Source organism: Pipra filicauda, unplaced genomic scaffold (genome assembly GCF_003945595.2).
Source record: "Pipra filicauda isolate LSUMZ 115617 unplaced genomic scaffold, ASM394559v2 scaffold176_size3548034_pilon, whole genome shotgun sequence".
In the NCBI taxonomy this organism is placed as follows: domain Eukaryota; kingdom Metazoa; phylum Chordata; class Aves; order Passeriformes; family Pipridae; genus Pipra; species Pipra filicauda.
In genome coordinates, this window is record NW_024104283.1 from 2,171,500 (window position 1) to 2,184,368 (window position 12,869).

Genomic DNA, 12,869 nt, shown 5'->3' on the forward strand with positions numbered 1-12,869 from the left:
CAGTATGGGTACCTTCCATGGGACCTGTTCCTTCAGGAACACGCTGTTCCAGCATGGGTCCCCTACAGGGTCAGAAGCCCTGCCACCAAACCTGCTCCAATGTGGGCTCCTCTCTCCAGATGGCCACAGGTCCTGCCTGGAGTCTCCTTCAGCACAGCTTTCCACAAGGTCTCAGCCTCCTTCAGGAGCCTGCTTTGGCATGGAGTACTCCAAAGGTTGCCAGCGGAGACCTGCTCCACCATGGACCTGAGGGGCACAGCTGCCTCACCATGGTCTGCACTATGGGGGAATCTCTGCTCTGGTGCCTGGAACACCTCCTCCCTCTCCTCCACTGACCTCGGCGCCTGCAGAGTTGTTCTTCTGATATATTCTCACTTCTCTCTTCTCTGACTGCAGTTCCTGTTACCCGGGGTTTTCTTTCTCCCCTTCTTAAATACATTACACCAGAGGTGCTACCACCATCACTGCTGGGCTCAGCCTCGGCCCGTGGCAGGCCCATCTTGGAGCTGGCTGGTGTTGAATCTATCAGAGACATGGGGGAAGCTTTTATCAGCTTCTCACAGAAGCCACCCCTGTAGCTGCCCCGCTACCAAAACCTTGCCATGCAAACCCAATACAAATGCAGAACCAAGGCGGAAGAAAAGCCCAAAACATTCTTTATCAAATATCCCGCCTCACACATTTCCTACACTTCATTTCCACTACAAGAGAGAAATGAAAAAGATTGCTGTAAGATATTTCTAGAACTTTAGAATTTACTTCAATAATAAGAATATTCCCTTTAGGATATTCTACTGCAGATGAGTGGATTTCCAAATCAGACCATACTCTGCGAACAGTCATTATCCCATCTAATTAAATGAAGGAAAGCAACTGCCACAAAGACATAATAGCTGTTTGTCTTCTATATTTGCTTATAATCAGATTGTTGCAACAGAATATTATACAGCATGCTGGTTAAAGTCTTCATTCATTCTCAATCTTCAGAATTGTTAAGAATTCCAGTAACTTCTTACAAGAAGCTTCCCCTTGCCATCTCGAAGTCTCAGAGTTCAATATTTCCTAGAGTTCAATGTTCAAAAGCACAAACTATGTAAAAGGTATCACTCATTTTGAAGAGAAAGTAGTTTACAGGCTCTATTATCCAGATTAAGACTATCTTAATCTCTAAGAGATGGAGTCTTTGATTTCAGTGAGCATCAGAATCTACTGTTGCACCAGAAAAAGGAATCAAGTCTCAAACGAGGCTATTAAATTATATTATTCTGTTACATACAGAAGGAGAAGAAATTTCACATAATATTATCCCTACTAAAATCCCTCAGTGCTATTTCAAAATGAAAGAAATTATGCTTGGCTTAAGAATTTAGACTTAGGTCTTCGTTAGATTGCCTATCTTATCATACTGTATATACGTAACAACAACTTCCAGCATATGCTCTTTCCAATTTGATTTCTACTTACATTTCTTGGAAGTTTTGAATAGCAAAGGGACTCGATGATTTTTACAAGTTGGATTGTCCACTCTGATTTTAAACAAATATTCAAGTAGTACATAGTGCAAAGATCAGTATTCATTTTTCTGTCAAAGTTAGGAAAACACATGATGAAATAGATTTGTATGTTTATTACAGAATCAAGAAGACATCTCCTTATAGCTGCCAAAACCAACTACATATAAAGAAAAAAAAAGTGAGGTGTTTTTTTCCTAATATAATTCTAGTACATAGTATTTCAGAAAAATGATGGCATACCCAGTTCATATCTTGACAAAACTGTCATGTGTTCATTCTGAATGAAACCTTACTCAAAAACTAAAATCTTTTAACAGAAAGTCCTGACACCAAGAAATGAAGGAAAGAGAAGCAACACTCGACCTTCCCGATTTACACATACTCTTCTGACAGATTCCAGACAATATCCACCAGAGCTGTCATGTTATGAATAGATAGAAAAGCAGAACACTACAAACCAAGATACCAGTATGCCTTCTAAAAGCCAGACAAAAACATTTCCATTTGGTTTATTTTCTTGCATCCTGGAACAGAACAACAGCAATAAAAATGTCAGAATTAAGCCTCTCTTATACAACACTATTTATACATCAGTTTCTATGTAAATACAAGCAACCATTATAAATGTAACTCTTAAAAAAAAAGTAATCTGGGTAAAGTTATAAGGCTTCCAAAACCTTTTCTGTAACACAAGTGGGAAGGACAGAATGGATACATATGATGGTAGGGCAAATATCAAAAGCAATCTTGTCCTGGTAAGGACTTATCTTCCTAACATGATGAGCTTCGGAACACATTTTGTGCGTGGCAGCTGCCAAATATTTAGTACTGTTAAACCAACACAAATTTGCACTCACCATTGATTCGAAATTCAGAGAAAGACTGAGAAGAACTTCTCCTCTCTTCAGTCTTTCTTCTATATGGAAATCAGTGTGAATCTAGTTTAAAACTTATAGAAATTGAAAATCCAACTAACAGCTTAATCCAAGTGGAATGTGGTGTTGGCAAACAGGCTGCATTTTAAAGCTAAAAGTTTTGTTGCACCAAAACACCAGGAACAGTGGAGGCTCAGCAACAAGCTGCAATGGAAAAAAATCTTTCAGAAAAGAGGTTCTCCTCCCCACAAGAAAAAAAAAAAAAGGCACACAGGAAAGGTTTTAGAGCTTTAAATAAGGAAGGTTGTTCTGCCTTTTAACAAATATCATATTATTTCATGTTTACTCTCTGGGAGTTAAGGAATTCTTAAAACAAAATCCTGTTTTGGAAGAAAATTGCTTAAACCCAATTCAATAGCAAGCAAAAATATCCCAGAAGGGAAATTTAACTAAGAGGGTACTATACCTTCAGTCTGAAAACTTAGGCCCACAAAGCCAGTCAGCTATTTAGGTAGACAAAGGACTTGCCAGGAAAGACCTGACACCAAGAAAACCTTATTATTGATTCCAGAGAGCACAGAATAGAGAAAAATAGTTACAATGTCTAATTAATTTACAGTAAAAAACCAACCACATGTTTTCAGAAGCACTGTGCTATCCTTTAGTACAATGTCTGAATTGAAAGTAAGTTCCTGTAGTTGCCCAGGAGGACACATATCAGATTACATGACATAAGTACCATCACCTCTATTTTTAAAATACGAGCTCAATGTATTTTGGGATAATATTCAGGCATTAGAACACAACATTGGTTGATACTTTTAACCCAAAATTACTTGAAAGAACAAGCTTAGTTTCTACATAAAGCTGAAGTAAGGAAAATGGTTAATTGTTTACTAGGTTTAAATAGAACTAAACCAGTTCACCTTCCCAAACCGACTTTTGGCAGGCATCTAACCTAAGCTTTCCAGAAAAAAAAAAAAAGACAAAGAAAAAAAACCAAAGTCAAAGTCACTGGAAACATCAAGAAAGCAGTAAACAAGAAAAAAACCACCACTTAACTTTTTGGATTTAATTTATGTATGTAGCTCCAAGTGAAGATTTCCATCTTTCACTTGATTTCTGAAGAGAGACCTAAGCTATTCCCACCCTCCCATCCCCCTTAAACTGTAAACAATTTACTGGAATAGAAAACCATACTGACAGCAACCATATTTTTGGAAATTTAAACACTCAGTATCCACAGGAAAATATACTCAAGCTTTCAAAACTATTTTTTCTGGCCCACAATGGTATATTCAGTACTTTTCCACTGTGTTTATTTTAAAAGGAGAAACCCTGACCTGAAGAAAAAGTCAAGAGTAAGAAGATAAAACAGCAAGTATTTCTTCAGTGCTCACTTTACATTTGTCACAGTGAGACAATGTAATTTTATTTTGAGTTAGCTAATAGAAGATGTATTATCTTACACAACCTAGGAGCCCATACTTTTTTTTTTTACTTAATACCATAAGCTAATTTGTTTTGCACATCGTATGCTAATTTATAAACCCTTTCAAATTCTTAGTGCTTCTCACTTTGCTTGAACATCTCCTCAAGATGCATAAAATTTTTTCATATGTGAGCAAAAAGCATCCAAATGTATGCCAAGACCCTAAAATGAAGACAGTTATTTACATACTAAATAGGAAAAAAAAATATTTAAGATTCAAGTAAAAATAAATTGGCTTTTTGGCAACTTAAGGAAGAGCAGAACTTCTAGCAAAGTCAATGCAGAGAGGGGAAGGATCACTTCTACCCACAGACTATTAGTCTCAGAGTGAGAAAAATAATTTAAGATAAACATCTAAGTTGACAGTAGCATACAGGAGTGTAGACTGGAAAGGATCATCTCCAGCTCTGACTTGAAATGAACAGCCAACTTCTAGAATTACCTCTAGAAAGAGAAGCAGAAGCAAAAGAAAATTTAAAAAAAAAAATCCAAAAAAAAGCTCGTATGACTTAGCAAGTGCTAGGTCAGGAGAACAGATGCTGTTATTTACAAAATGCATTCAAGCTGAAGCATTTCTGGTTTCTACAGATCTCTAGATATTACCTCCTATTAAAAAAAAGACAGGAAACAGACCTTTTTACCTAAGTCACCGATGTACACCCTATAGTCGCTTACCTCATTACTAATCAGTAAGAGATAAGGAAACGTTTTAGTTCAATTTCTTCAGTTTAAAGCACTTCAAATGCAGCCAAAAAATAAAAACCAACCAAGATAATATTATCAAACGTATGCTTCACTCCTCAGTTCTTTTGTAAATAAAAATTCTAGCTATGATGCCCTGAAAATCAATTCACATAAACTCATAAATTTACAGATCAAGTTATTCCAAACAATTATAAGAAAAAGTTGACTAAGCAAAACTAATTTCCATACAAGAAGATTGGCATACAGTTAGCATAGAAAATTATGGAATGGCTCCAAACACAGAAACAGCATTAGAAGTGGCCCAGATACCTTACTTCAAATCACTTTGAGAACCTCCACTGTTTTCAAGCACCTCTTTATTCCAACCAAAGACATTTCCAAGGTCAGGCAATTCTGCTGTTGACAAGCTCAACAAAAGAAAATTTCACTTCATCTCTCTCAACTGCCTGAAGCCTGAAGAAAGGATGCAAATAGGCTGAAAGAGCAAGGAGGCAGATAACGCAACCTTAAGTACTATTGACAATTTAAGTTTTTTAAGAAATATGTTCGCAGCCCTGCTCAGAATACTCCCTGACACATCAAGATTAAGTCTTCTGCCTTAACTTCTCCAGCCAGTCTTGCCCCACACATGTGATACAGACCATCATCAGAATATGTTTACAATAAATACTGAGGAGGTAGCAGAAGCTGTAAATAAGACTAATCATTTAAGTGCATCATGCGAGTACTTCAGTAATCTCTCCCAATAATGAGAAAAGCAAGAGTATCTGAACACCTCAAAAATACCCTAAAAGACAAGATGTTTTCTAAACTAGTGATCTGGTAAAGCAACATGTGAATTTTGAAGGGAGCACCCTACAATAATTAATCAAATCCATTCCACCTAATCGCTGGAAGAGACAGAACAGACTTTTGCTATGGGGTGAACTCACAAAAAAGGACGCTTTAATTCACTTTATGTAAGAGTACTATGGGAAACAGAAACCAATTTGGGTACTGGCACTGTGCAGGGAAACTAGTCTGCTTCCAGATGGTTCAAATTCATCACCACCAGTGAAGATACTATATTTAAATTCATAAGCTTCAACAGACAATAAATTTCATCTGAGATACATTTCTATGGTGACTGACCAACAGTAAACATCACAGGGCAACATCCCTATCATGCAGCAGGACACAGGCAAATTCACTTGGACAAAAGCAATCCCACAATTTAACAGATGCGCCTAGCTACAGATCTCAAAGTTCACTTAAGAAAGTTACTTGTGCTGTGCATGAAAACTAAAAAAAGACTTCAGATAAAGTCATTTATCAAAGATTACTCCAAAAGCAGATTAAAGATTTCAAAAGTTAGCCAGTCTTCTGTAATATCAGTCATTAACCATTTGAGAGCAAGGATCATAATTAAGTTTCACCCTTATTACTCTTAACAAGCATGCACCACAGAGCTCAAACATGGAGCATCCACAAAGCAAAGAGCGAACTCTCCTGTGACTTCACATTGCTAGAAAAAAATCTAGCAATGAAAGAGGAAAATAACTCCTATCTTATCCTTTATGAACACACACACACGAGAATCAATACCTCCTCTCCTGGCTTTATTTGTCCTACCACTGTGGCAGAGGAAGAGGACATGATGTCTGCTTTGGCTGTGACTAGAAGTCTTCTCGACCTTTCTGGATGTTCATTTCATTTAAACCCATACAAGTGTTTTGACAGGATTTGGAAATGTAAGGACATTCCATTCTATGTCCACTGCCAAGCAAGCCTAGATCACAATCAGTGCCTGAAGGTTGTAAGACGGATATATCTGGCTGCTGACATGACCCCTCTCTTCTGTGCTGTAACAGCCCTCAGCAAACTATGGAATTCTGTTACATTTATCCCCCAGAGCAGTAGGCCTGAGAAAACAAAGAGGCACTCAAAGCCCCCCCCCAAGCCCAGCTGATGCTTTTATATAAGAGATGGGTTCCAGATCACAAGTTTCAGCGCTACCTGTCTGGTAAATACAGTCTTGGAGACCAAAGGACCAAAGACTTAGTGCTCAAAGTGCCTCCAAGTAGTTACCAACATAAAACACAGAAAAAGAGGCTGGAAAGAAAAATAAAACAGTTAATGTTCTTCTGCCTTTCCCAGGGAGAGATCAAATAAGCATACTGCTCCTGACTGATTTTTAAGAACAGTTTAGACAAAGAGAGTTCTAGTGATGAACATGACATGCTTTACTATCCCAACCTTGAAATTTTCCCCAAACATCTAACTCAAGTCTTTCTGAAATTTACATCCATTGATCATTCACTCTAGCTCATGTTTCCTTCCTTTTTGCAGCAGTCTTTTCATCCCTTCCAGCCCCCATTTATTTGGGAAAATATTGTCTTAGCCTCCTTTTAGCCAACCATACCAACACTAAATACTTCAAACTTTCTTCACAAAAAAAATCAGAGGACTAGATTATACAAGCTCACATAAACTATTAAAATAATTTTATATTATATGGCTGTTCTCCAGTATTCTTACTCTCCCTCTCAGCTTGTAATCTACAATTCAACAAAGTGTAAAAATTTGTTACTCAAGATTGTGTTGGACGGGACCTTGTAGAGTCTGTACCAAGTACTTGTTACCTGGCCTCACTTGCCTTCTGGGTATGGTTTTCCAGCTAATTTTACTCATTACAGGGTAGTTTATAGATCATAATTCCCTAGCTTGTTAATAAGAATATTATGTGAACATTGAGGACTCCAATGCAACAACCTATTAACATTATAGAATCTCTCTGCACCACAAGGCCTGTTACTCCATCATAAAAGTAGTAGCAATGCTGGATTTAAAAGATTTTATCCTGGAAAAGTCTGGTTTGGCTGTTACTCAACTTCTCATAGTCGCTAAAAATGTGTTTCACCACTGGTCCAGTATCTTTTCTTTGAGCTAAAGCTAAAATCCATCAGTTTCATCTTCATCCCATCCCACTTAGCCCACACTGAAGAGGTATGCTCCAATTAATCTTTTCGAGTCTGCTACTTCCCTCCACCATCTCGAGACCGCAATCCACTATATGAGATTGCTTCAGCTAAGTTGGGTTTTTTAAGCATCTTGGAATTAATTTCATCAGGCCCTACCAGACTGAAAATCTGTTGCTTATCCAAGCAACCTATAGGTATTTCCCCCCCCCTCCTAGCCTAGGAAGGTACTATTTATGCTTTTATCATGGCTCTTGACTACACTGCCTGGATTAGCCATTTCAAAAAAAAAAAAAAACAAAACATTTCAATCACCTCAGCATTATCTGTTAATCCATTAATTTGTGGATCTTTTATTTCTTACTTTCTTTCAATATTCACTTTAGCTATACCTTCTTATGTTTTTGACCATCCCAGCTTTATTCATGTATCTTTGTGCACTTTGCATCTTCAGCAACATAGGGTTTCCCATTTTCTGTATGTCTCTCTTGTTTACATCAATGAAAAGATCAATAGAGAGCAAAGTTATTGTTTTCATTATTAATTTTCCTCTTCAGTGCAAGGGTTTGGTATAACTACATTACTTCTTAGAGGTTGAGATTAGTTTCTTTCTTCCTTGTATTTGTCTCCAGCCACGCTTTACACACTAAGCTTTTTGACATTTATGGGTTTTATTCTGCTGCTCTGTCATCTTTTATCCTATGTATGGTGACATCTTGTCACACCTGCAGAACCTGTCTCCCATCTATGCATTCTCTTTGTTTGCACAAAAAGCTATTTTTACGAATTACATCCCCAGAAGAGCAATACATCCTGCTCAGTCTTTTCCACTGGATGGTTACAAGAGATTTTAGCTACCAAATCTCACACTTTCAGTGGTTCTTCTCCAGCTACAGACATACACCTAGTATTTATATTCCAGTCTCATAAATCTAATTGATCCGATGGAGGTTGGCAGAATACTTTTAATAATCACTTGTTTAGACATTCCTCTGCTGTTCTTTCCCAATGTATTTGTGTTGGTGTGCAGACACCTAGCATATTAGGTGGAATGACAGGCTATTCTGCAAGGTCATAAGCAGTATGGTATAAATGCTTGCAAAATACTACGTGTGCAAGAAGTTATCTAAAGCCATGATATGTATTTGGGGTTTTAGCTCAAAAAAATACTCAAATATTTTCAAATGCAAACATTCAAATACTTTTCACTTCGTTAAAGCATGGTAATTTAAATATTTATAAAATATTTTTTTTAATTATCTATTTGGTCAAAGTGGCTTGAGGACCTTGCTTTTATGAACAAAAGTAAGGAAATTTTAATGAAAAAAAGAAGACTAGTTTGCTGATATTGTCTTTGTAATAACTTACAAAAACAACTTGTCTAACCTAAATGAGAAATTAGATATATTCTAAAAGGCTAAATGTATATATTATTATATATAAATATATATATAACCTACAATAAGAAACTCAATATCCTGAACGTAAGTCAGAACAACAGGACTTTATGCTAGGCAAAAATTAATTTTTATAAATTCTTATACTATTTATTAATAATAGCATTAATAATGCTATTTTTAATAGCAAAGAAGAAAGTTGCACATTTAGCATTCCACCACATATCAGAGGACTTTTTATCCAGAAAAGGAAAAAAAAAAAAAAAAGACCGTAACAAAGGCAGGCTTAGAGGGATGCCACGCTGACACAGGCTGCTGCCAAGCCTGCAGCTCACACCAGCCATATAATGCATTCTACCAACTTGCTCCAGACACAAAGCTGCAAAAACACCAGCAGCACAGTTGCTCATGCCTAAAGATTTGCTGATTGTCCCAACGGGCATGAGGGTACCAGCCCCAGAAAGAAATAGCCATTAGACCACATGGAAAATTCAAATCTTGGATTTCCTCACGGATTTATCCTGGAAGCAAAGCTGAAAGATGAAGAAAGCACATTTTACAATTTTGAGGGGAATGAGGGAGGGGGAGAGAGGGAAGGATAAAAAAAATAAATCAGTCCAGGCTCAGACTACTAGTCTGATTTGGACCATCTGACAGGAGAGAGAAGGAGGGGAGCCCCAGTCCTCAGCAGAATTTTTGGATTTCAAGTTGCCTCTCCTGCCTTGGGCTCTATGTCATTTAATAACCTGGCAAAGAATAAGGTTTAGATAGCATAATGGTACATATTGCTGTGGACTTAAATATTGTTTTGTATCCCAAAACAAGGAGTTAAAGTAATACAAGTTAGTCCTATGAGTACTGACGCTGTTCTGAATAGAATTTCACATTTTTACAATGTTACTAAGCTATTTACCTTTGGAATCACTGCTGAAAGCCACAAGAAGTTCTATGGGATAATTATATTTAATAGTTTGCTTTATCTGCCATCTTCATTGCAGAGATTTGAATAAAATTCCTCTTAGCCATGTAATCAACAGAAAACCATTTTATACCTGACAATACTTCTCAGCATCCAAAATGGAATACTTGGATTGGATTATTTCTTCCACACATGTGGATCCAAATATTACAATAAACATCTGCATTATGAGTACAGACACAAGAAATAAGATTTGCCACCCTATTCATAAAATATAGAATACATCTCTCTTGCAGCAGCTTTTAAAGATTTTCTTAAAATAATGTTGTGCTTGATTTTATTTTGTTTAATTTGCTGTTAAACCTTTACCGCAGCTTGTGTGCATTTAGCTGGTTTCATATCTGTTATACCTTTCTCATCTATTTTTATTAATCAAGCCAGCTATGACCATAGGATTTGAACTTGCACTTCCTTAATGAAGATGGACATATTTTCTGCCAGAACTTTTTTGCCTAGTTAAAAAAAGCTAGTAACAAAGTTTCTAAACAAGACTAATAGTTGATCATGCCTCTAACTTCAAATACATAAAAACCTAAGAGGGAGTAATCAGGTCATGTATTCTGACCTCCTCCAAAATTTAGGTGAGAGATCACCATCTGTTTGGCCTTTGAACAGACTGATATCTTGAACCTGATAAAAACAAGTCTTCCCTTAGCAGGGAAGTCACTGTTCCAGTGACTCATCATTCTCACTGGTAAAAAACTCACTTCTCATTTGAATCTTTAACAGGGAAAATGATGTTGCAAAGGTGCCAGATTAAGTTTTCAACTTAATATTCAAGTTTGGGGTGGTTTGTTTCACTGGTTTGGGTTTTTAAAGAAAAGCTGTCAAGCTTTTCACATAGACCATGTGAAAAACATCAGCTTCTACTGATACAATCTGCTTTGAGAAAAACATCCCATACAGCCTCAACTGTACAAAATAAATTATACTGTATCTATCACATTGCACACTATTGAGAAGTTAGATAAAATAAAGAGTCTCTTTCAGCTCCAATAATCCAAACTCAGAATGTATTTCAACATATATTATTATATGTAGTGGTTTTCATGTAATACATACGTATGCGATGTATAAATTATTAGATCTATAATATTTTTAAATATTATTATTATTGTTGTTATTTTTCCTAGATTCCCCTTTATTCAACCTGTTAACGTTCAGGGAGAAAAAGCACAACAGTGGGAATGGGGCAGCTAACTCCAAGCATAGTTCTATGTATTCAGTTGTGATTAAAAGAAATACCCAAATTTCCTTTTCCTATTCTCCAGCAAGTAGTATTTTTAGCAGTGCTGCTGGACCCATTAATACAAGAATTTCAAGACCTGCGCAAAAATTTGAGGTGAGCAAGAGAATTGCAATGCGACTAACTATAATTAGATTGTAACAGTGGAAGAGTACAAAGTAACATTTACTTTTGTTAGCATTAGGTCAGTAAAAGTAATCCTCTACTGGCTAGGCCGCCTATGAGCTGTAAAAAAAAAAAAAAAAAAAAAAAAAAATTGTTTGGATCCTATCGATTCCAGTGGAGAAACTATTTTCCAATAAACAAGAAGGGAATTTTGACAGGCTCTGGCTCAGTAGCCTTGAAGCTCACACGGCTTTTAAATGCTCCAAAATTTCCCATTTATATTTTCAATTCGCAACCTCGAATGTTAATACTTCCTGCTTTTCTGTTAAAGGTAACCTAGTAATATCGCGGCACTGGTCACGCAGACCGAAACTAGAGTGTTCAAGTTGTCATTTCAGCGCTTCCTTCGGGATGTCCCAACTTTCCAGCTATTCACTGCCAAATCCTCTCCGCCGGATTGCACTGAAAGACTTCACGCTCTTTCACAGAACCAGAGAATACCTAGAGTTGGAAGCGACCTCTGGAGATGATCCAGCCCAATCCCACTGCCAAGGCAGGGTCCCCTAGAGCAGGTTACACAGGAACGCCTCCAGTGGAATTTGAACGTCTCCAGAGACACTTCCCCCCCGGGCCTTGCCTTTTAGTAACGCTTTTCTGAATGTTTCTTCGCGGGGAGAGGGGTGGGGGAGATCATTTGGCACGTATTAATGCACGAATAAACCTGACAGAGCGGGTCAGACCTCAGAAAACCGAGGGTGCCCTGCGCGGGACGGGTCCGGGAGAGCCCCCGACCCACAGTCAAAGGGGGTGGGTTCCGCCGCGCTCACCTGCACCCCGCCGAGGATCGCCTCGCTCTTCTCCCTCACGTCGGGGAAGGGGCAGCGCTTGGAGAGCATGAGCAGGCGGGCCAGCGCCTCGCCCAGCCCGTCGCGGGCGGCGAGCGCCGGGAGCCCGTCGGCGGCCGCGGCGGGGGCGATGCTCTCCGCGCGGCGGAGCACGGCTTGCCCGATGGTGTCCAGGGCGGCGGCGCGGGCGGCGGCGTCGCGGCTGCACAGCCCGTCCCAGCGCACCTCGCCATCCCGCTCCTCCATGGGGCCGACTGGCTGCCGCTCCCCTGCCGCCGCCTCCTCCTCCTCCTCCTCAGCAGCCCCGCCGCGGCCGCCCCATGGCGGGCTCCCGGCAGCCGCCAGCCCGCCCACACAGACGACGACGAGCGCAGAGCCCGCTGCCCGCGCCGCATGGGGGGCAGCGCGGGCGGGCGCCGCCTCAGCCCCGCCGGGTGCCCCCGACAGCCGCCGCCGCCCTCCCGCGCCGAGGCTGCCGAGCGAGCGGCGCCGCTGCGGCTTCGCCTTTGCCGGTGGAGAGAGGGGCGGCCACCACCTCGCGGCGCCGACGGCTCCTCCTCCCTGCCCCGGGCATGGAGGGAAGGGGCCGCCCCGGGAGAGGCAGGGCTGGGGCCGCCCCTCAGCCCTCCCCGCCGGGGCCGCCACGGACCCCCGACAACCCCTCACACCGGGCGGGGGGCAGGAGTTCCGCCAGCACGGGGAGCCCGCATGACGGGCACGGCGATCAGCCAATCGTCTCTCAGCGCTCGCTCGC

The 12,869-nt window shown here is 39.9% G+C and overlaps 1 protein-coding gene across 2 annotated transcripts in view; it reads right to left on the bottom strand.

Annotated features, from left to right (window-relative positions):
- SESN1 (sestrin 1) overlaps positions 1-12,774 on the bottom strand; it is a 78,488-nt gene extending 65,714 nt beyond the window's left edge. Inside the window, exons 1-2 of one of the 2 annotated variants that reach the window (XM_039379815.1) lie at positions 12,465-12,771; positions 12,098-12,197 (exon numbers count right to left, since the gene is read on the bottom strand). In XM_039379815.1, the coding sequence (XP_039235749.1) occupies positions 12,098-12,166 (69 nt within the window). In that variant the 5' untranslated portion in view covers positions 12,167-12,197; positions 12,465-12,771. Of the gene's footprint in view, positions 1-12,097 lie in introns of both variants that reach the window. The other variant, XM_027747886.2, reaches the window with a different exon arrangement.
- Positions 12,775-12,869: the final 95 nt, after the last annotated feature.